Source organism: Phacochoerus africanus, chromosome 8 (genome assembly GCF_016906955.1).
Source record: "Phacochoerus africanus isolate WHEZ1 chromosome 8, ROS_Pafr_v1, whole genome shotgun sequence".
Lineage (NCBI taxonomy): Eukaryota > Metazoa > Chordata > Mammalia > Artiodactyla > Suidae > Phacochoerus > Phacochoerus africanus.
In genome coordinates, this window is record NC_062551.1 from 165,342,111 (window position 1) to 165,367,070 (window position 24,960).

At 43.4% G+C, this 24,960-nt stretch overlaps 1 protein-coding gene and 1 pseudogene across 4 annotated transcripts in view; both read left to right on the forward strand.

The window, feature by feature from the left end:
- The window catches only part of TESK2 (testis associated actin remodelling kinase 2), a 130,338-nt gene that overhangs the window by 47,399 nt on the left and 57,979 nt on the right, over positions 1-24,960 (forward strand). For all 4 annotated transcript variants that reach the window (XM_047789247.1, XM_047789248.1, XM_047789249.1 and 1 more), the window contains exon 3: positions 7,957-8,078. In XM_047789247.1, coding sequence (XP_047645203.1) covers positions 7,957-8,078 — 122 coding nt within the window. The remainder of the gene's footprint in view (positions 1-7,956; positions 8,079-24,960) is intronic.
- Positions 10,129-11,238, forward strand: LOC125132272 (60S ribosomal protein L7-like; annotated as a pseudogene).

Genomic DNA, 24,960 nt, shown 5'->3' on the forward strand with positions numbered 1-24,960 from the left:
CCAGTGGAATTGAATCTGACTAGTATCCGCAAGGATGCAGGCCCAATCCCTGGCCTAGCTCAGTGGGTTAAGGATCTGGTGTTGCTGTGAGCTGTGGTGTAGGTTGTTTCTGTGGCTGTGGCATAGGCCAGTGGCTACAGCTCCAATTTGACCCCTCGCCTGGGAACCTCCACATGCTGCAGGTATGGTCCTAAGAACACACACGCACACGCACACGAACAAAAATTTTATATTACAATCCATTTATAGATATTATAAAAATTGGCTATATTCCCTTGGCTAACCCTAAAAAAAATATCATTGTAGCTTATTTGCTACACAGTAGATTTTACCTTTTAATCTTCTATCCCTGTATTACCCCTTTCCTTCTCCCTTTCTCATTTGGTAACCACTACCGCTAATTTGTTTTCTATATCTGTGAGTCTGTTGCTTTTATTTTTCTCAGATGCCACATATAAGTGATAACATGTAACCTTTGTCTTTCTTTGACTTATTTCGCTAAGCATGATACTTTCCAGATCTGCCTACATTGTTGCACCTGGGAAAATTACATTGTATTTTATGATTGAGTAATAATCCATTTGTGTGTGTGTGTGTGTGTCTACATACCACATCTTTAGCCACTTGTCTGTTCATGGACACTGAGGATGCTTCCGTAGCTTGGCTATTGTAAGTAATGCTCTATGAACATTGGGTTGCATGTATTCTTTCAAATTACTTTTTTCATTTTCTTCAGATATATACCCAGGAATGGAATTGCTGGATCACGTGGTAGTTCTGTTTTATTTGCTTATTTATTTATTTATTCATTCTTTTTATAGCTATACCTGCAGCATATGGAAGTTCCTGGGCTAGGGGTCGCTTTGGAGCTGCATTTGCAGGCCTTTGCCACAGCCACGGCAACATCAGATCCGAGCTATATCTGCCACCTATACTGCAGATTGTGGCAATGCGGGATCCTTCACCCACTAAAAGGGCAGGGATTGAACCCACGTCCTCATGGATAATAGATGGGTTTGTTACCACTGATGAAAACTCCCACTAGACATGCTTTTTAATTTACCAACTTCTTCTAGCCCTCTTCTATATGCCTCAGGTGTGGCCATTAAAAAAAAAAAAGATAAAAGAAAATCGCTACAACAATTCTATAAGTAGTTACACTTCCACTGTATAAATGAGGAAACAGGTTAAAGACGTTTAGCAGGGGAGTTCCTGTCGTGGCTCAGCAGAAACGAATCTGACTAGCATCCATGAGGATGCAGGTTCGATCCCCGGCCTCGCTTAGTGGGTTAAGGATCTGGTGTTGCTGTGAGCTATGATGTAGGTTGCAGATGTGGCTCAGATTCAGTGTTGCTGTGACTATGGCATAGGCCAGCGGCTATAGCTCCGATTGGACCCCTAGCCTGGGAAGCTCCTTATGCTGTGGGTGCAGCCCTAAAAAGATAACAACAAAAACAACAAAATGTTTAGCAGAGAGTTCCCATTGTGGCTCAGTGGTAACAAACCCAATCAGTATCCATGAGGACTTGGGTTGACCCCTGGCCTCACTCAGTGGGTCAGGGATCCGGCATTGCCATGAGCTTTGGTGAAGGTCACAGACACAGCTCAGATCTGGCATTTCTGTGGCTGTGGTGTAGGCTGGCAGCTACAGCTGTGATTCAACCCGTAGCCTGGGAATTTCCACATGCCTCGGTGCAGCCCTAAAAAGACCAAAAAAAAAAAAAAAAAGTTCAACCTCTTCCAGATATATCACATCAAGCAAATGGCACATTTAGGAATTGAATTCCTCTTTATCAAATTGATGAATGGAATCTTGCATCTAATTTTGATTGGTATAAGAGAAATATTATTTATTTTTTGTGTGTTTATGATATATTTCTGGAATATGATAGCATATATAGAGAGTGTTTCTTAAAGAGTTGAACCTGATTCTGTTTATGTGGCAAGTGTGTAACAAGTTATATAAGATTCCCACTTTCTCCCCCTGGTATGTTTTCGCAAATTGACAGCAGTGTATCCGGAAGTGCTGAACTATAAAAAACTGTAAACTTGTAAACAAAAAGTGCTAGATATCTGCCATCTGCTTGGTACTAAAAAATTGATTTTTTTATATTCATGGATATACATTTATTATTTAGTGCACATGGAGTTTGTCATGCAAACTTTATAGCACAATGAAAAGGGTAGTATATAGAAAATAATGGGAACATTATAGTATGTGTGAATGTTATTTTGTTCTGGGATGTTTTATATGCCACAGGCGTGACCCTAAAAAAAAAAAAGAATGGGACGGATGAGGTATGTGTTCTGCCTGAGGATGAAATTAGGAGAAAGCCTGTTAGGTATTTCTGATGTTGCCAGTTTTCAGTTTTTGCTCAGACTGAGACGTCAGTTAATACCGTGGCCACTGGGGGACAAAGTAGTTCTGGGGTCGTCTGAACCACCCCATGATACGTGCATGTTTGTCTGCTTGTCTATCTCCTCCTATCAAACCAGCCATTTCAGAACGACACTACCCCGCCTCGTTAGAGAATTAAGGTGACTTTTAATGTCAAGAATGCGATTAAGGGAGAACAAATATAGAGAAAACCCTTAATTGTACAATATTACCCTGGCACAAAGGCAGTGTCATATAGGAATTGAGCACATTTTATGGAGTTCCCGTCGTGGCACAGTGGTTAACGGATCCAACTGGGAACCATGAGGTTTCGGGTTTGATCCCTGGCCTTGCTCAGTGGGTTAAGGATCCGGAATTGCCGTGAGTTGTGGTGTAGGTTGCAGATGTGGCTCGGATCCTGCGTGGCTGTGGCTGTGGTGTAGGCCAGTGGCTACAGCTCTGATTTGACCCCTCGTCTGGGAACTCCATATGTCACAGAAGTGGCCCTAGAAAAGGCAAAAAGAAAAAAAAAATTTTAAAAAGGAATCGAGCACATTTTTAACGGTCAGAGAGGGTTTTCAATGTCAGCAACAGTTAAGGAAAAGAGAGTGTGTAGAGAAAACTGGAGCAGCAAGGATTGCATCTTCATAAGTATCTTTACTTGGGGAGGATGTGGAGCAAAGTGAGAGACAAGCAGCAGTTGGAGACAGGTTCCTTGACATCGGGGAAGCTGCTGGATCTAGCAGACCTCAACTCCAAGGGGCTGATGCCCTGTTACAGACATTTACAAAAGAGAGGCTAAAGAGGAAAGATCTTCCTTCTCCATCTCCCACCACCTTTTTAAAGGAGTTTAGCCCTGAAAAGCCTGTGCTTCTTAGGGCTCTGCACCTTGGACATAGTCTTTGTTTCATATCCTTGTCTGTCAAAACTGCTTCTTGCTAAATTTCCTATTGATTTCCTTGTTGCATTTATCTTTTGCAACCTCTTTGAGGTACAGGGGGTTTCAGAGATGGAGTTCTCAAGGGGGGGAGTCAAGGTTTTGGTGTGAAGTGAGGTGTTTTGAAGGATACTCTGTTGTATCACATGCATACTTAGGGTTCACACACAGTAGTGTGTGATCGTGGCTCTTGGCCACATTCAGTACCTTAAATAGTTCCTCCAGAGGTGATGTGGAAAGTTTGGCTGCTAATTAGTAAAGAATTTTGCAGATGTCTCTTTGGGCTGAGCTCAGCACTAGGTGACATCCAGGATACTTTATCAAGTAGGCTTTACAGAAGTCTCTCATAACATCCCTCACCCTCGTTGGCAATCCAGCTGGAAAAACAAAACCATGTCTGGACAACTTGGAGTCATTCAGTACATAGGAGTATTTCTCTTAGTGCTGCTTGCACTGCATCTTCATAATGTGCTGGCCTTCTAGGCGCTGCAAGACAAAGGTTAATACAGCGTAGAGCCTGGTCTCACGATGCGTTGCCGTTGCAGAAGAGTGAGGAGATATTTATGTACGGAACTATGTGATGAGTGGGCTGCTGCTGTTCTGAGTTAGTATAAAGGAAACCACAGTGAGTTTCTAAAGAGAGCCAAGGAAGGCCTCAGAAGGGGAAGGGACTGTTTGCGTGTGGCCTTCAAAGATAAGTAGAATTTGAGGGGCTGGAAGAAAGACATTTTATGCAGACCAAAGACAAAATACGATGTTCTGAGCATGTTCATGTTTTTGTGTAAGGAAGTAGGTTTTTGTTTGTTTGTTCTTAGGAAATAGGGTTTTTTATAATTAGTTTGAAACATGGGTTTTTTTTAATAACCAAATTTCTCTCCCTTTCTTTTTTTCTTTCTTTCCTTCTTTCTCTCTCTTTCCTCTTTCTCTTCTTTTTCTTTCCCCTTCCTTCCTTCTTCCCTTCTTCCTTTCTTTCTCTTTCTTGCCATTGCCTGCAGCGTGTAGACATTCCCAGCCTAGGAATCAAGCCTTTGCCACAGGAGCAACGCAGGGCTTCAGTAACGATACTGAATACTTAAACTGCCACACTGCAAGGGAACTCCTATCCCTAAATTTTATACGTTGTTTTAATATCAAACTTAAAAATAGGCATTTTAAACAGAAACTCAGAGTGATACTTTTCATATGATGAAAAAAAAAAATAAGAGGGGTGACTTTCAGAATGGAGAGTCCTTATTAAAACACAGATGTCTTCTGTAAATAGGGTTGGAGGAGTTCCCATCGTGGTTCAGTAGTTAACGAATCTGACTAGGAACCATGAGGTTTCGGATTCAATCCCTGGCCTTGCTCAGTGGGTTAAGGATCCAGTGCTACTGTGAGCTGTGGTGCAGGTTGAAGATGCGGCTCGGGTCCTGCTTTGCTGTGGCTGTGGTGTAGGCCGGTGGCTACAGCTCCGATTAGACCCCTAGCCTGGGAACCTCCATATGCCGCGAGAGCGGCCCTAGAAAAGGCAAAAAAAAAAAAAGAAAGAAAAATGTAAATAGGGTTGGAAAAATACTGTCGGTGTGTTCTTTGTATAAAAATGTCTCTTTTAACTTATCCATGCAAGATCTGAAAAGGAAGGCCACTTCTCTTTCATCAGTCACAAGGTTCATGACAACAGAATCACTGATGTGGTAGGAAGAGTTGGGTTCCAAATCTCACTAAATGATCTAGAAGCGCAGAGAGACAGCCAGTGTTCTCCCTCAGCTCTTCTGATTGGGGTCCTGTGGCCCTGTGTTTGGCTTCTTCCTTCCCCATCTTCTGTCTGATCCCTCTGAAACCATTGTTTCTTTGAATTTTAAGATAAACTCTGATGTCTCTCCTATATGAATAGAGGTGCTAAACATCTGGGGCTATTGTCATTTCAAAGAATTTCTGGAGATGGAAGAGTTAAGTAGATTGTCATGCTTCCTATTGGAATTTCCACGTAGTCAAGTATGTATTTCATACGGAAATAATACTCTGAAAGACTGTAGGATGATGACATTTTTGCAGAGCAAGTCCCTGTAGTACAAGATCTGAAGTGAAATTTTTTTAGCCCAAAAGTAATGAAGTCCTTGGTACGTCATAGTTTTTCTACTACCTCATTCATAATTTCTTAGTGGGAAACATATCTCAGTGAATAATTGAACTTCTTTTGAGCTTCTTTTGAGTTAGACAAAATATTTTCTCATATTAGTACTACTGAGACCACATTTAGAGGCTGAAAACATTGTTAATTTTTTTTTGCAAGTTTTTTTTATCGTGTCTTTCTTATTTTTAGGGCCATACCGGTGGCATATGGTGGTTCCCAGGCTAGGGGTCTAATCGGAGCTGTTGCTGCCTGCCACAGCCACAGCAACGCCAGATCTGAGCCGCATCTGCAACCTACACCACAGCTTACGGCAACGCCAGATCCTTAACCCACTGAGCGAGGCCAGGGATCGAACCGGCAACCTCCTGTTTCCCGGTCGGATTCGTTTTCGATGTGCCACGACAGAAACTCCTGCAAGTATTTTTTTAAACCCCTGGAGTATATATTGAAATTATAAAATAATATTTTTACATGTAAGATAGATTGAATTCTACAGAGGATGAATGCTTTAGAAGTGGACTTTTCTCTGTGCCTATGGGTAATAGTGTGAGTGGTATGGCTCATATTTTTTGTACCTGACTTGAGTTTGTAGATGGTTATAAGGTATTTGGGCTGGGTTACTACAATATCGGCTCCAAAAGATTCAGTGCCTCCTTTCTATATTTAACATGCAATACTTTTTTCCTTTATAAATATACATTTTATGGTGCTTAGGGAGATTTTGAGGATGTGGTTTAATTTTTTATATTTTTCATTTTTGGCTGCCTCCATGGCATATGGAAGTTCCTGGGCCAGGGATAAAATCCAAGCTGGAGCTGTGATCTATGCCACAGCTGCAGCAACCCTGCATCCTTAACCCACTGTACTGGGCCAGGGATTGAACAGGTGCTTCCACAGAGACAAGTCGGATCTTTAACCCATGTACCAGAGAGGGAACTCCCAAGGATGTGGTTTTAGTGTCCTATAAAGACAGTTTGGGAGTTCTCTTGTGGTGCAGTGTAAGGATCCAGCATTGGGTTGCTGTTTTGGCGTGGATTCAGTCCCCGGCCTGGGAACTTCCACATGCTGTGTGGGTGGCCCCCCCCAAAACAGACAGCTTTATAGTTCATTAAGTGTTATATAAGGCTTATGCTTGTATCTTTTTTTGCCCACTTAAAATTCCTCAAACGAGTCTTTTTCCTGTTAGTGTCCTGACTCAACAATGTTGGCCATAAGAAGCCACGTTAATAAATTTCCCCCATTTTTTTAGGGTATTATTTTTAATTTTTATTTTATTTTTAAAAGATTTTTATTTTTTCTGGAGTAACTGTCGTGGCGCAGTGGTTAACGAATCCGACTAGCAATGATGAGGTTGCGGGTTCGATCCCTGGCCTCGCTCAGTGAATTAAGGATCTGGCATTGCCGTGAGCTATGGTGTAGGTCGCAGACGTGGCTCGGATCCCGAGTTGCTGTGGCTGTGGTGTAGGCCAGTGGCTACAGCTCCAATTAGACTCCTAGTCTGGGAACCTCCATATGCCGTGGGTATGGCCCTAGAAAAGGAAAAAAGACAAAAAAAGACAAAAAAAAGATTTTTATTTTCTCTATCATAGTTGATTTACAGTGTTCTGTCAATTTCTACTCTACAGCAGACTGACCCAGTCATACATATACATATGTTCTTTTTCTCACATTATCCTCCATCAGGCTCCATCGCAAGTGACTATAGTTCCCTGTGCTGTGCAGCAGGATCTCACTGCTTCTCCATTCCAAAGGGAAGAGTTTACATCTATTGACGTCAAACTCCCAGTCCATCCCACTCCCTCCCTCTCCCCCGTGGCAACCACAAGTCTGTTCTCCGTGCCCATGATTTTCTTTTCTGTGGAAAGGTTCATTTGTGCCATATATTAGATTCCAGATGTAAGTGATATCATGTGGTATTTGCCTTTCTAACTTACTTCACTTAGTATGAGAGTCTCTGATTCCATCTGCGTTGCTGCAAGTGGCATTGAGTATCATTTTTGTTTGTTTTTTGCTTTAAAGGGCCACACCTGCAGCATATGGAGATTCCCAGGCTAGGGGTCCAATTGGAGCTACAGCTGCTGGCCTGTGCCACAGCCACAGCAATGCGGGATCCAAGCTGTGTCTGTGACCTACACCTCAGCTCATGACAATGCCGAATCCTTAACCCACTGAGCGAGGCCAGGGATGGAACCCGTGACCTCATGGTTCCTATTCAGGTTCGTTTGTGCTGCTCCATGATGGGAACTCCGGGTATTATTTTTTAAAGACACTATTTCTTGAAGTGAAGTAACAGTGTGTTTCTAGCCAGCTTAATGTGAAACATTTTTGGTTTTCGATAGAATAAATCTGTCTTTGTTAACGGAGATGAGACCCTAATGTGATCAGAGTTTATAGACGAACGTCCCCTGCTATGTCTGGTTGATCTAAGTTGGCACTAAATCATCTTGGCATGTTCTCCATGCAGAGACTTTGACCTCGTATATCGCTGCCTCCCTTGAGCCTCTTTTCTTGTTGCATTGTATTTTCTAGGTGCGCCACCGAGCTTCTGGCCAGGTGATGGCTCTTAAGATGAACACGTTGAGCAGTAACCGGGCAAACATGCTGAAAGAGGTGCAGCTCATGAATAGACTCTCCCACCCCAACATCCTTAGGTAATGAGTCTTCCTTCCTTCTGGGGATCCGAGAACCTTGACACATTGTTAGCGACTTGTTGTAATAGTAGGAGCAGCTGAAGAGAGGGATTCGGGATTCCATTTTGAATCCGTCTTGCTGGGATTTAGCTGTGCTGTAGGTCTTTTTCTACCTGTCGAACTTAATTTTCCGTCAGTTAACTGCATTTAATAAAGCAACTTCCTTCTGTCTCTCAAATTGATTTACTCGTAGTCAAAGCTCATTGCAACAGTTGCTTCCTATTGCTGAAGAAAGAATGTGTCCAAGAGAAAAGATTTTAGTGGTGATGTAATTGTCTTAAATTGCTTTACGAGGAATCATTAAATTGGTAAAAATAAATGTAAAATTCTATCTCCAGGCTATCTACATTTAACTTTTAGCACTTTTACCCTTTATTTATTCATTAATTTATTTTTTGTATTTTTGGCCGCCCCATGGCATATGGGATTTCCGGGCCAGGGATCAGATCCAAGCTGCAGGTTTTTTCTTTTTTGGTCTTTTTAGGGCCGCACCTGTGGCACATGGAGGTTCCCAGGCTAGGGGTTGAATCGGAGCTGTAGCCACTGGCCTACATGAATACTAGTCAGATGCATTTCCGCTGAGTCACTATGGGAACACCACTGAGCTGCAATTTTGACTTACACTGCAGTTGCAGCAATGCCTGATCCTTTAACCCACCATGCCAGGGATCCAACCTACGTCCTGGCCCTGTAGAGACACTGCCAGTCCTGTTTGCCATAGCAGGAACTCCACTTTTACCTTTTTAAAGAATTATTTGTATATCTAATAAAGTTATATAATCATTGCTTTCTGGTAATTAGTACAGTCAAGCCCTTTCCTAGTTGGAGTCGTTAACCAGTGAGCCATGATGGAACTCCTACAACTATTTAAATACATTTACTTTGTATTAGGTATTGTAAGTAATCTAGAGAGAATTTAAAAGTATGTGAGAGTTAGGAGTTCCCGTCGTGGCACAGTGGAAATGAACCTGACTGGTATCCACGAGGATGCAGGTTCGATCCTTCAGTGGGTTAAGGATCCAGCATTGCTGTGAGCTGTGGTGTAGGTTGCAGTTGTGACTTGGATCCCGAGTTGCTGTGGCTGTGGTGTAGGCTGGCAGCTGTAGCTCCTATTTGACCCCTAGCCTGGAAACTTCCATATGCTGTGAGTGTGGCCCTAAAAGCAAAAAGCAAAAAAAAAAAAAAAAAAGATACGGGAGTATGAGCATGTGTGTAGTTATATGCAAATACTATGCTATTTTTATATAAGGGACCTGGGCCTCTGTGAGTTTTGGTATCCTCACAGGAGTAAGGAGTGAGGTGGTTCTAGAACCAGTCCCCTGTGGATACCAGCAAATGACTGTATCTGAGTCTTTCTCACTTTAATTATCTCGACTTTTTAGTGAGGTGAGTATATTTCTAAATTAAATCAAAGAAGAAAAGTTAAGTCTGTATGTATTTAATTAAGGCATATGTGTGAGATAGTTTGAAAACTTAAAATTGCTATTTACTTAGGGTTGTTTAAGACACGTATTTATATTGGACTAAAGAAAAATCCATGGCTTAAGTATGACTTTCACGTGTGTGGTCAGTGGTAGAAAATTATGGAATTAGGAGAGTTCCCATCGTGACACGGTGGAAATGAACCTGACTAGGAACCATGAAGTTGTGGGTTTGATCCCTGGCCTCACTCACTGGGTTAAGGATCCGGCGTTGTCGTGAGCTGTGGTACAGGTCACAGATGCAGCTGGATTCTGCATTGCTGTGACTGTGGTGTAGGCTGGCAGCTGTAGCCCTGATTCAACCTCTAGCCTGGGAACTCCATATGCTGTAGGTGCAGTCCTAAAAAGCAAAAAAAAAAAAAAGCAAAAAAACACAAAAAAACCAAACCAAAACAAACAAACAAAAAAACGGAATTAGGTTATACTGCTTACTTGAAACTTTCTACCTTTATACAGAATTGTTGGCTTCCTGGCCCACTACAGAAATGCTAAGCCAGTAATTTTATGATGACTTTTTTCCCTATCCACAAATCAGATTCACACATTTTTTGAGATCTAATATATGCCTGGTGATGTGTCAGACATCAAACAGGTATATATAAAATGGAATGTCTACCAGCAAGGAATTTGTACTATTAATTGGAGATCTAATTGGAAAAGAGAACTAATAAAATCAGCTAGGATGGCACCCCTTGGGTAGCGTCAACTCTAAGTGATATGGAAGTTCAAAGGACTAAGAGATCATATTACCTTGGCAGAGTCAGAGACGTTTTCTTGGAGGAGGTGGGCTCCAACTGGAACTTGAATTCGAGTAGGATTTGGGAAAGTAGGAAAGGAACTCAGAAAGGAGCAAAGTAGTAATAAAGCAGAGAGGTAAAAGCACAAAGCTTTTTGAGGAGTCGGTGAATAAAAAGCACAAAGCTTTTTGAGGAGAATGTGGAAGAGCAGAAAAAAACAACCTTTCTGCTGTGCCAGAAGCCCTTAAGAAAAACTGAAAGAATTTTGTGCCGCTGAAGATCAGGTGCCTGGGAAAGAAGTTTGCCCAAAAGATGCTTCGAAAAATAAGGATGAAGCTCATCTATACAGAAGCTAAGCGCTATCCCAGAGAGTATAGATGGAAGTACAGAACTGAGATTCACATGGCTAGAATGGCAAGAAAAGCTGGCAGCTTCCGTGTGCCTGTGGATCATTTGTCATCAGGATCAGAAGTATCAGTGCGTGAGCCCAAAGAAAGACGTTACAACTTCACCTTTGCCAGGTCTTCCGTGGCACCTTTGTAAAGGTAAACAAGGCTTCAGTTAACATGCTGAGGACTGTGGGACCGTATATGGTGGGGGGGTGACCAAACCTGAAGGCCGTATATGAATTGATCTGCAGGTGTGGTTATGGCAAAATTAACGAGAAGAAAATTTGTCCTGACAAATAACACATTGATTGCTTCATCACTTGGTAAATATGGCAGTATTTACATGGAGGATCTGATTTATGAGATCTCTACTGTTGGAAAATGCTCCAAAGAAGCAAACGACCTCCTGGGGCCCTGCACATTCTCTTCTTCGTGAGGTGGAATGAAGAAAAAGAGCACCCGGAGTTCCCCATCGTGGTGCAGTGGAAACGAATCCAACTAGGAACTGTGGGGATGTGGGTTCAATCCCTGGCCTTGCTCAGTGGGTTAAGGATCCGACGTTGCCGTGAGCTGTGGTGTAGGTCGCAGACGCTCAGATGTTGCTGTGGCTGTGGTATAGGCCGACCGCTACAGCTCAGATTAGACCCCTAGCCTGGGAATCTCCATATGCCGCGGGTGCAGCCCTAGAAAAGGCAAAAAAAAAAAAAAAAAGACAAAGACCACCCATTCTGTGGAAAGTGGAGATGCTGGCAACAGGGAAGACCAGATCAACAGCTTGTTAATAGGATGAACTAAGTTTTATCTGCTAGGATTATTTTTGTGATGTGGTCAGTTACTAGACAGTGACTGTTTCTGTTGTATACTGGAGGCTTTACCTGTTTAAAGATTAGTCTTCACAACTATTGTCTGTTGAAGGAACTGAGACCAGGAGGTTGTATTGGCCAAGATCTGGGACTCTGAGATCTGAGTTCTTTTCTTTTTTCTTTACCATAAAAATGCTCCATTTTTTTAACCTTGATTTTTATTTTAAATTGTAGTATAGTTGATTTACAGTGTTGTGTTAGTTTCAGGTGTATAACAAAGTGATTCAGTTATACATATACATATATCCATTCTTTTTCAGATTCTTTTCCCGTATAGATTATTACAGAAGATTGGGTAGAGTTTTCAGTAGGTCCTTATTGATGATCTATTTTATATATAATAGTATGTATATGTTAATCCCAGATTCCTAAATTATCCCTCCCCTCCCCTGGGCTCTTTCTACTATGCTTCTCCTAGAAAACTGAAAATTCAATAGGAGAGTATTGGTAGATAACAGTAGAAAGGTAGAACTGGGCCAGATTATTCAGAAATGCTTTGCAAAAAAGCCAGGAAGATGGTATTTTATGTTCTGTGGTTGGTTTTTGTTGTCGTTGTTGTTTTTGGCCTTGCCCGGGGCATGTAGAAGTTCCTGGGCCATGGGTCACACACGTGCCATAGCAGTGTGCCAAGCCGCAGCAGTGACAACACTGGATCCTTAACTCACTAGGCCACCAGGGAACTCCCAAGCTCTGTGTTCCAGATTCCGAGCAGGGATTAGATGACAGAGGGTAACTGATAGCAAACGTAGAATGGTTTAGTATTGGGAGGACTGGTGGCTAAGAGATCACTTAAGGGGCATCCACAATGTTTGAGAATGAGATGGATGAGTCTTAATTTGATATCCTTTTTTTATTTTTTATTTTTCTTTTGTCTTTTTTTTTTGGTCTTTTTGCCTTTTCTAGGGCCATTCCTGCGGCATATGGAGGTTCCCAGGCTAGGGGTGGCATAGGAGCTGTAGCCATCGGCCTACGCCAGAGCCACAGCAACGAAGGATCCGAGCCGCGTCTGCGACCTACACCACAGCTCATGGCAACGCCGGATCCTGAACCCACTGAGCAAGGCCAGGGATCGAACCTAGTCAGATTCGTTAACCACTGTGCTGCGATGGGAACTCCTCTTTTGTCTTTTTAGGGCTGCACCCACGGCATATGGAGGTTCCCAGGCTAGGGGTCGAATCCGAACTACAGCTGCCAATCTACGCCAGGGCCACAGAAATGCCAGATCCGAGCTGCATCTTCGACCTACACCACAGCGCACGGAAACGCAGGATCCTGAACCCACTGAGTGAGGCCAAGAATTGAACCCACAACCTCACGGTTCCTAGTCTGATTCGTTTCCACTGTGCCACCTCAAGAACTTGTTTTTATTTTTTATTTTATTTTATTTATTTATTTATTTATTTTTTTTGCCTTTTGTCTTTGTTGTTGTTGTTGTTGTTGTTGCTATTTCTTGGGCCGCTCCCGAGGCATATGGAGGTTCCCAGGCTAGGGGTTGAGTCGGAGCTGTAGCCACCGGCCTACGCCAGAGCCACAGCAACGTGGGATCCGAGCCGCGTCTGCAACCTACACCACAGCTCACGGCAACGCCGGATCGTCAACCCACTGAGCAAGGGCAGGGACCGAACCCGCAACCTCATGGTTCCTAGTCGGATTCGTTAACCACTGCGCCACGACGGGAACTCCCCTGTTTTTATTTTTATTTAATTTTTTCTTTTTAGGGCTGCACCTGCAGCTTATGGAAGTCCCCAGGCTAGGGGTCGAATTGGAGCTGCAGCTGCCGGCCTGTATCACAGTCATAGCAACATGGGAGCTGAGCGGCATCTGTGACCTACATTGCAGCTCATGGCAACGCCAGATCCTTAACTCACCGAGCAGGTCCTGGGATCGAACCCACGTCCTCACGGATACATGTTGGGCTTGTTACTGCTGAGCCACAGTGGGAACTCCTCATTGTATATTTTGAATACAACAAAAGGAAATTGTCCCACCAGGGGCCTGGAGCAAGCAGAGTCCTCTTGACTCTTGTTAACCAGAAGAGTATTGTAGCAGTAGAAGCATTTATTATACTTCTCTAGGATGCCTTAAGTAGCAAACTCAGCATAACTATATTACATTCTCAAATTAGTATTTTTCTTTTCATTTTTTTTGGTATTTTTCTAAATGCTTTTCCAGTTGTCTTAGAAATTCATTGTTATACTTTATATTTTTATAATTCAAAAATTTTGTTAGTATTTGTTCATATCATTCTTTATTTTCAAGCTGTTAGTACTATGAGCTTTCTTATAGTTCTATAGGTGCAGAAGCTGAGGCAGAAATATGAACCAGGAGTTCCCGTCGTGGCGCAGTGGTTAACGAATCCGCCTAGGAACCATGAGGTTGCGGGTTCGGTCCCTGCCCTTGCTCAGTGGGTTAAGGATCTGGCGTTGCCGTGAGCTGTGGTGTAGGTTGCAGACGTGGCTCGGATCCTGCGTTGCTGTGGCTCTGGCGTAGGCCGGGGGCTACAGCTCCGATTCGACCCCTAGCCTGGGAACCTCCATATGCCGCGGGAGCGGCCCAAGAAATAGCAACAACAACAACAACAACAACAACAAAAAAAAAAAAGACAAAAAGACCAAAAAAAAAAAAAGAAATATGAACCAAAGTTTTCCCTCAAATTGAGATTATGAGATTTAAATTGGGAAGAAGTCTCCTGGAACCCTTGCATTTTCACAGACCTGCCTACTTAGGAGCTGATTCCAGGAGGGAGGTTGCTGAGTAGAAGAGGCTTTGGCTTTCCATTTCTGCTTCATCCATCTAGAGCAGCTCCGCTTTTTATCTGTTTTATATGCAACTTCTGTATAAGAGTTTTGAAGACTGGGTCTCCTACTTAAAAGCAAAGAAAATGTTGACAATTGCTGCATTAGGGATTTAGAAGTTCTGCTTGGGAAGAAAAGGCTATCTGCATGATCTGCCAGATGGTAGGCATCTAATTCTCTGGGCATGGCTTGGTCCTCTGCTGGCACAGCTGTTTTGTGCCCAGCAGGAGTGAGTGAGCTGAACTTTTGCAGTTTTATTTCTCTCTTCTACTTGACCCCAACTTCCCTTTTTCCTTTTATCTTTCTCCCTCCTAAGATTTCTGGTTGGAAGGAAAAGAGTTGGCCTCGTGAGTCACAGAGTCAGTAGGTGTGTATGTTTTATTCGTGTGTATGTATTTTTTAATACATGGATACAGTTAAGATTGGTTGTTTTATCATCAGTTGCTCTAACTTATCAGTTAAAAAAAAAAAAAAGAACAATAAAGCGCTTTGTTGGGTGCAGGGGCCGATTGTTTGGGCCTCTTGTGAATAAGGTTGTTTATGCCAGGAAGTCTTATGCTCAAGATCTGTAACCCAATTCCATGCCCTGCTCACGTCCACTCCCCAATGGCCTTTTTTGAGGACTTGTAGCAAGACTTGTTCTCATACCTCTTTGTTATTCTTTGTGCCATGAGAAATGTACTATTTCTTTTAGATTCCTTTTTCACATTCTCATGCTAACTTTTTTTTTAGGCCACATTCTGAATGTATTTTTCTATCTACTAATTTTTGTTCAGAATTTTTTCAGTTCCTCTTCAAAATCCGCTTGCAGCTGCCAGCCTATGCCACAGCCACACCAGATCCAAGCTCTGTGTGTGGCCTACACTGCAGCTTGTGGCAACACTGGATCCTTAACCTACTGAGCGAAGCCAGGGATCGAACCCACGTCCTCCAAAGAATATACTTTCAAATCACCAAATATTTGCTTAGAATTACTCAGTTCCGCCCTGTGCTAGGTAATGATATGTCTCCCAGTCTCCTTAGGAAGCAAACTGTACATCTAGGAAGCAGACTAATATCAGCCAATGCTAGGAGGACATGGCAAGGTATTTTCCTAATCTCAGTTATCAAGATCAGAATCTTTCCAGTTACCCAAAACTGGAAAGTCCCAAAGTCACCTTTAGTTATTCCTGTTATTTCTTCTAACCAGAAGTTAAACTCTTGATCCTAAATCTTTTTTTTTTTTTTTTGGTCTTTTTGCCTTTTCTAGGGCCACTTCCCACGGCATATGGAGGTTCCCAGGCTAGGGGTCTAATCGGAGCTGTAGCTGCCAGCCTACGCCAGAGCCACAGCAACCTGGGATCTGAGCTGCGTCTGCAACCTACACCACAGCCCACGGCAACGCTGGATCCTTAACCCATTGATCGAGGCTAGGGATTGAACCTGCAACGTTATGGTTCCTAGTTGGATTCATTAACCACTGTGCCACGATGGGAACTCCTTGATCCTAAATCTTAAAAGACTTCTGCATCTGTTCCTTCCTTTATGTGTCTGTCAGTTCAGTCCTCTTCACTTTTGCTGGACTGAAGTATTTTCCCCATCTTTTTGCCCCCTTTTCACTCTTTCTGATATATAGATCTCATTGTATAGTTTATTTCTTAAAAACCTTTAGGGGCACCCAATGATTGAAGAATTGAGTCAAAAATTATTAAAAATCATTTAAAAATTCTTTAGAGGAGGTCCCGGTGTGGCTCAGTGGTAGGGAACCTGCTTAGTATCCATGAGGACATGGGTTTGATCCCTGGCCTTGCTCAGTGGATTGGGGATCCGGCGTTGCTGTGAGCTGTGGTGTTGGTTGCAGATGCGGCTCGGATTCCACATTGCTGTGGCTGTGGTGTAGGCTGGCAGCTCCGGCTCTAGATCGACCCTTAGCCAGGGAACTTCCATATGCCTTGGCAAAAAATAAAGAAGTAGATACTCATAGAAGCAAGCCAGTTTGCTTCGCAGAAACCTACAAACCTATAATTCAGCTCTGGAACTGAAGGTGGATGTCTTGCTTGTGCTGAATATGGGAGGACTGTTGAAATCTTTTCGGGGGGTAACCAGGCCTAAAAGTCACCATCGCCATTCATTGCAGCTCATCAGTTAAAAATCTCACCCACCCTGACAAGAGTGAGTTTTTACTTTTGGAAAAAAAAATTGAGCCAGAAATGCTTTATACTCAGTAGCTGGGAAGGTCTGCCACACTGAGAAGAGGGAGATGAAGGTGTAGTCTGCATACTGAATGGTGAGGCTCTTGAAACTCCTAGTCCTCTCCTTCCATCACTTGGCAAGCGCGTTGGAATCATCCCATCCCACCCACACCCTCACCGCCTGCCAGCAAACTGGTGGATTTGGAGAAATTGAAGAGCCTCAACTCAAAGGAGAAAACTTTTAGGTCTAACCAGCAAAACCCCTTATGATTTTCCGAATGTATAATATATCCTTCTAGGAGGTTAGAGAAGATACAGCATCTCCGAAGCCAGAATGGCATCCTATAAAATAGGGATAATTAGAGAACCACAAAAATTCTCCAAGATTCTTGGGCATTAAGAAATATGATTTTAAGACTCACCCCAGAGCATAGCATTATGAAGTTTAGTATATGGATGATAAAAATAAGATTCTAAGATCTGACTAGCATCCATGAGGACACAGGTTCGATCCCTTGCCTTGCTCTGAGTTCTGGTGTAGGTCGCAGACATGGCTGAGATCCTGCATTGCTGTGGCTATGGCATAGGCTGGCGGCTACAGCTCCGATTGAGGGACGCCTGGGAACCTCCACATGCTGTGGGTGTGGCCCTAAAAAGACAAAAAAAAAAAAGATTCTAAACACTTCAGGGGTTGGGGGAACCAAACAAATGCCATATAAGGATTGAAAATTAAGTATCAAAAAAGATAAGTATCAGACTTTTTGCCACGCCCATGGCATGTGGCTATCTAGTCAAACTACCAGTCAGGCGTGAGCGTAAAGATATTTTCAGACATGCAAAGTTTCAAACCTTGCCTCTCATGCGCCTTTTCTTATGAAGCTGCTGGAGGATGGGTCCCATCAAAACAACAAAGTGAAAATAGCAATAAAAAGGAAGGCATAAGATTTGGGAAGCAGAGGGAAGTCCCCTTGTGGCGCAGTGGATGGAGGGTGCAGCAGCACTGCAGCTATGGTGCAGGTGGCAGCTGCAGTGCGCATTGGATCCCCGGCCTGGGAATTTGCACATGCCATGGGTGTGGCAAAAAAAAAAAAAAAAAAAAAAGATCTGGGAAGAATGGTGATAGCACGTTCCAGGGAGAGTGCTGGATTAACAGTCTAGCAGATAAGCAGCCCAGGCTGGAGTGGGAGGATCAAGAACTACAGGAGATACTGGGGAGTGGGGTTAGGAAAGAATCATCGATTTCCAGATGTATTTGACTCTGTGAAATTCGCACTCGGGAAAATTTTGCAGTTCTCTTGTATGCTTTGGGAAGAATTTGTGGCCGTGTTGCTGAGACTCGACCTCATTCCCCTGTTGCAGAATAGGAACTTGGAAACAGAGTTTTGGATGAAGGAGAAAAAGATAGCTTTATTGCTTTGCCAGGCAAAGGGGGCCACAGCAGGCTAATGCCTTGAAGACTGTGCCCTGCCTTAGAAGCGAGGAGGAGGTGGGTTTATAGTTTGGGGAGTGAAAAATAGGGCCCCCAGATACGGATCAGGGTAAAAGCAAGCTTGTCTTTCAAAGCTGGTGATTAGTGGCCCCGGGACTGGTTCTGGTGGACCTCCTCCTTCCCCGAATGAAGAAGATTGCTTCATAAGTCGCTCTTCCCTTTGTTGGGGGTTTTAGTTCTGCAGAAAGGCTCAAAGATATTATGAATATTCCCTGAGTTGGAACCGAGACCCTGCCTCAAGGCTGCATTCTTGCCTCTTGACCGCTCCTCCCCGGTCTCTGCATCCCCTCCCTTCCCTGATTCGAAGCTGCCCCTTGGAGCTCAAGGAGGGTCAGGGAGGCTGAAGTTTATTCCCTAAAAACAAGAAATGGAGGACACAGAAGGCTTGTGTGCCCAGGAGCCCTACAGGGCCCTGCTCTGTTACAGTAGGCATGTAATAACTAAGCAAATGAAAAATTAGGCAAAACATTTAAAAATTGCATAAGAAATAAAATATAATCTTAATATATCTCTTGGCCTAGTAGTTAGTGATTAAAATCGGTCATAACATAAATGCTGGGTTTTTTGGTTTTTTGTTATTGTTTTTTTAATGGCTGCACCTATGGCATATGGAAGCTCCCAGGCCAGGGGTCGACTCAGATCTGCAGCTGAGGCCTGCACAACCCCGGCAGCACTGGATCCGAGCCACATCTGTGACCTATGCTTGTGGCAACACTGGATCCTTAACCCACTGAGAAAAGCCAGGGATTGAACCCACTTCCTCACAGAGACAATGTTGGATCCTTAACCCACTGCGCCACGCCGGGAACTCCTATGAATGCCGAGTTTTGATTTGTTTCTTCGGAATACTGATTTTATCAAAAGTGTTGGAAAGGAAGTAATTTAAGAGGGTGGAACTCTCAGATCCACACTGGAAAGTCAGTAGAAGATCAGAAGTAGCAGTATAATGTTACCTAGAGCTATGTTGGTAAATAGAAGAAACAGCTAAAGAGATTGAAAGTGGGCCCCCCAGGAGAGTAAACTTCGCTGGTGATATGGAAAGGCCAGGGTACTTTTATTTTTCATCATATACCTATTTGAAGCTATGTAAAGTACTTAGAGGCAATGGCATAAATCTAAATGGAGCTTGGAATATGGAGAGCAGTGAAGGTGGAAAGTAATTGGATTCTGGATTTTTTTTTTTTTTGTCTTTTGTCCTCTTAGGCCCTCAGCCATGGCGTGTGGAGATTCCCAGGCTAGGGGTCTAATCGGAGCTATTGCCCCCGGCTTCCGCCACAGGCACAGCAACACCAGATCTGAGCCGTGTTCGTGGCAACGCTGGATCCTTAACCCACTGAGCGGGGCCAGGGTTGGAACCCGCAACCTCATGTTTACTAGTTGGGTTCGTGAACCACTGAGCCACGACGGAAACTCCAGGTTCTGAATATTTTGGAAAGTGTTGCAATAGCAAATTGAATCTCAGACATTTTGGGTGAAGGAGAAAAGAATAGCTTTATTACTTTGCTAGACAAAGGGGGACACAGCAGATGTTGCCTCCAAAAATTGTGTCCCACCCACCGGAGAAGATTCGGTGATGAGTTTAAAAGCAGGGTTTCAAGGGCAGGGTAAGGATCAGGGTGTGTGCAGAGCCTTTGGCCGCAGGTGGTCTCTTGGTTGAGCTTCTGTAGTTCCTTTAATCTGGCCTGGGGGTGGGGGGTGTCCTCCTGATGAGCTTCTGTGGTTCTCGAGGTTATCAAACTGTGACCTTTTCTCTGGAATGAAGAAGCCTTCCTCAAATAGTTAACATCCACCAGCTAGGGATCAAACCTGAGCCACAGCAGCCACCCAGTGCCCAATCCTTAAGCTGCTGCAGCACAAGAGAACTTCTTGAAGGGGGTTTTAGCTCTGCCGAAGAACTCAAGATACTGTCGTGGGTTTCTCTTGAGGCTGAACGGGGACCCTGCCCCAAGGCTACACTATTGTTTCTGGACTGCTCCTCTCCTGATTAGCAGCTGCTGGAACCCACCCCTTGGAACTCAGGGAAGGTCAAGGAGGCTGAAGCATGTTCCCTACAAACAAGAAACAGGAGACACAGGAGGCTTCCATGTCCAGGAGCCCCACGGGGTCTGGCCAGTTTCAAAAAATAGAGGCAATAGAATTTCCTAGTGGCTTGGATATTAGCACAAGGAAGCAGAAGTCAAGAACCACTCTTACTGAGGATTTTGACTTGAACCACTGGACAGCTGAATTGCCAGTAGCAATACTGGGGACAGACTGCGTGGGGCACAGGGTTTGGGATGGAAAATCAGGAGATATCAAGTTGACTGTTGAGTAAACAAGCCTGGAATTCAGAGGAGAGGTTCAGGATGGTTGTGTCTCTTAGAAGTTAGGGGACCTTAGGTAAGTTATGTAACCTCCGTAACCTCAGTTTTCTCATCTGCGAGGCAGAGTAATAATAGAAATACTGTACCAGATTGATGGGAGGATTAAATGAAATAATGTACATAGGAAACTTACCACTGGAGTTCCCATTGTGGCTTAGCAGTAACAACCCGACTAGTATCCATGGGGACGTGGGTTCGATCCCTGGCCTCGCTCAGTGGGTTAAGGCTCCAGCTGCGTGTAGGTTGCAGTCGAGGCTTCTCTCTGGCGTGGCTGTGGCTGTGGCTGAGACTGTGGCTGACAGCTACAGCTCTGATGTGACCCCTAGCCTGAGAACTTACATATGCCACAGATACGGGCCTTAAAAAAAAAAAAACCTGAAAACTTATCACAATGCAAGGCACTGAATTTTAACTATTATTTTTCTTATTGTTGTCGCTATTATTAGAATCATCTGAAGCATCATGTATTGAGGCTCTATAACATAAAGTTGAGGAGTTAAGAATCCAGTCCTGACTGCCCTTTGCTAGTTGTGTGACCTGCAGTAAGCACTTAATCGCTCTTCTTCACTCTTCGATTTTCTTAATCTGTAGAGATAGTACCGATTACATAAAGATTAAATGAAGTAATTCCCTGTAAAGTATTTAGAATAGTGTCTGACACATTGTAAGGGTTCAGTAAATGTTATCATTACTTGTCTTTGAACTTAAAGGTGGAACCATCCTGTTTATTTCTATGGCCCCCTCTTTATCCTCATTGCTTGGCACAGTGCTTGGTATATTTGTGACAGGCAGTAAAAAAAAAATGGTAAGCGTTTTAGTTATCTATGGAGAGTACAAACTTTGCACATAGAATTTTCTTTCTTTCTTTCTTTCCCTTCTTTCTTTCTTTCTTTCTTTCTTTTTCTTTCTTTCTGTCTGTCTTTCTTTCTTTCTTTCTTTCTGTCTTTCTTTCTGTCTGTCTTTCTTTCTTTCTGTCTTTCTGCCTGTCTTTCTTTCTGTCTTTCTGTCTTTCTGCCTGCCTGTCTGTCTGTCTGTCTGTCTGTCTTTCTGTCTTTCTTTCTTTCTTTCTTTCTTTCTTTCTTTCTTTCTTTCTTTCTTTCTTTCTTTCTTTCTTTTCGTTCTTTCTTTTCGTTCTTTCTTTCGTCTTTTTCCCTTTTCTAGGGCCGCACCCATGGTGTATGGAGGTTCCCAGGCTAGGGATCTAATCAGAGCTGTAGCTGCCGACCTAGGCCAGGGCCACAGCAACTTGGGATCCGAGCCGCGTCTGCAACCTACACCACAGCTCACGGCAACACCGGATCCTTAGCCCTCTGAGCAAGGCCAGGAATCGAACCCGAAACCTCATGGTTCCTAGTTGATTCGTTAACCACTGAGCCATGATGGGAACTCCCATATTTTCTTGATAAATGCTTGTGGGATTGAATTGTTCTCTTTCCTCTGTACATTTCTTCCACGTTGGGAGATGAAGAAATAAATCACTGTGAGAGTTTATTTCAGAAGTGTACTCACATAAATTGAAGTTTGCGTTTATATTTTGCCATTTTGGTGTGAGTTTATGAGTAATCTTAGAATAAAGGATAAACTTGGGAAGGAGGAAGAAGTTTTTCTGTGCTTGGGGAGACAATCGAGATACTTGGGTTTGTGGATATTTGTTCTCTTCTGAACTTCCTGGATTGAAAAAAAAAGCATTTGGGGAACACTTAAAGTCATTTCGTGTATATATGTATTAATAGTTCTGCCTTTGTCAGGAGACTTGGTATTTTGCTGCTTGCATAACAGTTTTGAGTAATGTGGTTTACAATTTTCTTTCTTTCTTTTTTTTTTTGTCTTTTTGCCTTTTCTAGAGCCGCTCCCGTGGCATGTGGAGATTCCCAGACTAGGGGTCTAATCGGAGCTGTAGCCGCCAGCCTATGCCACAGCCACAGCAACGCATAGGGATCCAAGCCGCGTCTGTGACCTACACCACAGCTCACAGCAATGCCGGATCCTCAAACCACTGAGCAAAGCCAGGGATCGAGCCTGCAACCTCATGGCTCCTAGTCGGATTCGTTAACCACTGCACCACGACAGGAATTCCTACAATTTTCTATGAAGGAGTTCCCATTGTGACTCAGCAGTAACACACCCGACTAGTATCCAGGAGGATGTGGGTTTGATCCCTGGCCTCACTCAGTGGGTTGAAGGAACCAGCATTGCTGTGAGCTGTGGTGTAGGTAGTAGATGTGGCTCGGATCCTGAGTTGCTGTGGTGTAGGCCAGCAACTCCAGCTCCGATTTGACCCCTAGCCTGGGAACCTCCATATGCTGTGGGTGGGGCTCTAAGAAGAGCCCCCCCCCCCCAAAAAAGAAAATAAATCTAGGCTATTTTTATATTTATTTAACTAGTATAACATAAGGAGGCAGATCTAATTTTAACTTTTTAGATATTTGTATTGTTTCACTAAGAAAAAGTAAAATTTGACCATGAACTTGATTGATCCTTTTGTTGCTATGTGTAGTCCTATTGACACCATCTAGTGATTGCTGGGGAATGTTTATTCTGCTTTTAGCGATCCTGAAATTGGACTGTAAACATCATGGACAAAAAGGAGGGAGCCAGACTGAACCAGCGCTGCTTCGTGTCACCTGACGTGAGGCTGTGGTGCTTAATGTCGGTTCAGCTGACTTTTCCTTATGACCTCTCACATCACAGACCTAGCATAACCAGTTTTCCACGATGTAATGCCTCCAAATCACATCTGAAGTGCAGCTCCTTACCAAGGATATTATTCCTTTTTTCTATGGGTCTAGATTCATTGCTCTTTTGGGACTTGAGACCTGAGCCATTTCCCTTCTCTTCTCCTTTTTGGTTATTGGTAATTTTTTTTTCTAGTCCAAGAGAGTGTTGGCATCTTTGCTTTATTTGGGAGTAAAATGCGAAGCAGTTCATTTTAGTGCCACATGTTACAGCGTAGTGGAATCTGGTGGAGTATGTTGCAGTGCCTTGCCTTCCCAAATTACGGGAGGAAGTCAGATAAAAATATACTAAAACTTCTGCCAAAACTTTCTGAAAGAAAAGTAAACCAATCTATGGTAGGTTTCAGAGGAAGAAACCTTTTAGAAAGCATATTAATATAAAAATTATGCCCACATTTTAATATTCTTCTATAGGTTTATTTCAGGCCTCTTAATTGTTTTTACCAAACTTCGAAGTCAGATGTTTTTCTGGAAGAACCAGTACAGGTCAGAAGAACTCCTACAGTATGGGTGCTGCTTTTATTGCTCAAAGTTGGCTTGTAGAGCGAACCACTAAGATTTTCATGGGTTTGCAGACAGGTAGTTCTTCATGACTAAAAAATGCAATTATTACTGAACCACTGGCCTTTTTCTTCATACGGATTGTCACGAACAAAACATAGGCTTTGGGGCCACACGGATCCAGATTCTAGTACCTTCTCCAGTCTCTGCCTGGTCACCTAAATGCTGTGAACCTCATTTTCCTAGATGATAAAATGGGAGTCATTTCATCTCGGGTCGTACACATAAAACACCTAGCACAGTTTGCAGGTATATTGTAGGGGAGCAATAGTAGTAGTTTTCTTGGCAGCTTTGATACTGTGGCCTTTTTCTAGGTCTCGTCCTGCAGTATGAAAGAGGTCTAAATCTAACAGCAGTGTCCGTGGTTTTCGTTTTTATTGTTTTGCTTTTGTTTTTTCAGAATGAGAGCAGATAGATATGTCTTAGACTGTTATACCTCTTCCCTCATTCTTTTGTTTAGATAATAAACTTTTGAGAAGGGATAACACTTAAACTTTTTTTTTTTTTTTTCTTTTCAGGGCCGCACCCGTGACATATGGAGGTTCCCAGGCCAGGGGTCCATTCAGAGCTACAACTGCTGGCCTCCACCACAGCCACAGCAACACCAGATCCGAGCTGCGACTGTGACCTACACCACTGCTTGCGCCAACACCAGATCCTTAACCCACTGATGGAGGCTAGGGATCGAACCTGCATCCTCATAGATACTAGTTGGGTTCGTTTCTGCTGAGTCGCAACAGGAACTCCAGTCTCCCTAATTTATTTTTTATTTTTTATTTATTTTTTTGCCTTTTAGGGCTGCACCCGTGGCACACGGAGGTTTCCAGGCTAGAGGTCTAATCGGAACTACAGATGCCGGCCTACACCACAGCTCATGCAACGCTGGATCCTTAACCCTCTGAGCAAGGCTAGGGATCGAACCTGCAACCTCATGGTTCCTAGCTGGATTCATTTCTGCTGTGCCACGAACTCCCAATCTCCCTAATTTAAAGCCGGCTGATTAGCAGCCTTAATTGCATCTGCAGTTTAGATTATTCCATTTGCCATCTAACATAATGTAGTCACAGGTTCTGGAGATTAGACATGGACATCCTTGGATATTTTCTGTCTACCACAGTATCCCATTAGGGAAAAAAGATTTTTTTTATTTGGCTACGCCCATGGCATGTGAAGGTTCCCAGAACAGGGATCGAACGCACACCACAGCAGCAAACCGAGCTGATGCAGTGACAACAGTGGATCCTTAACCCACTGTACCA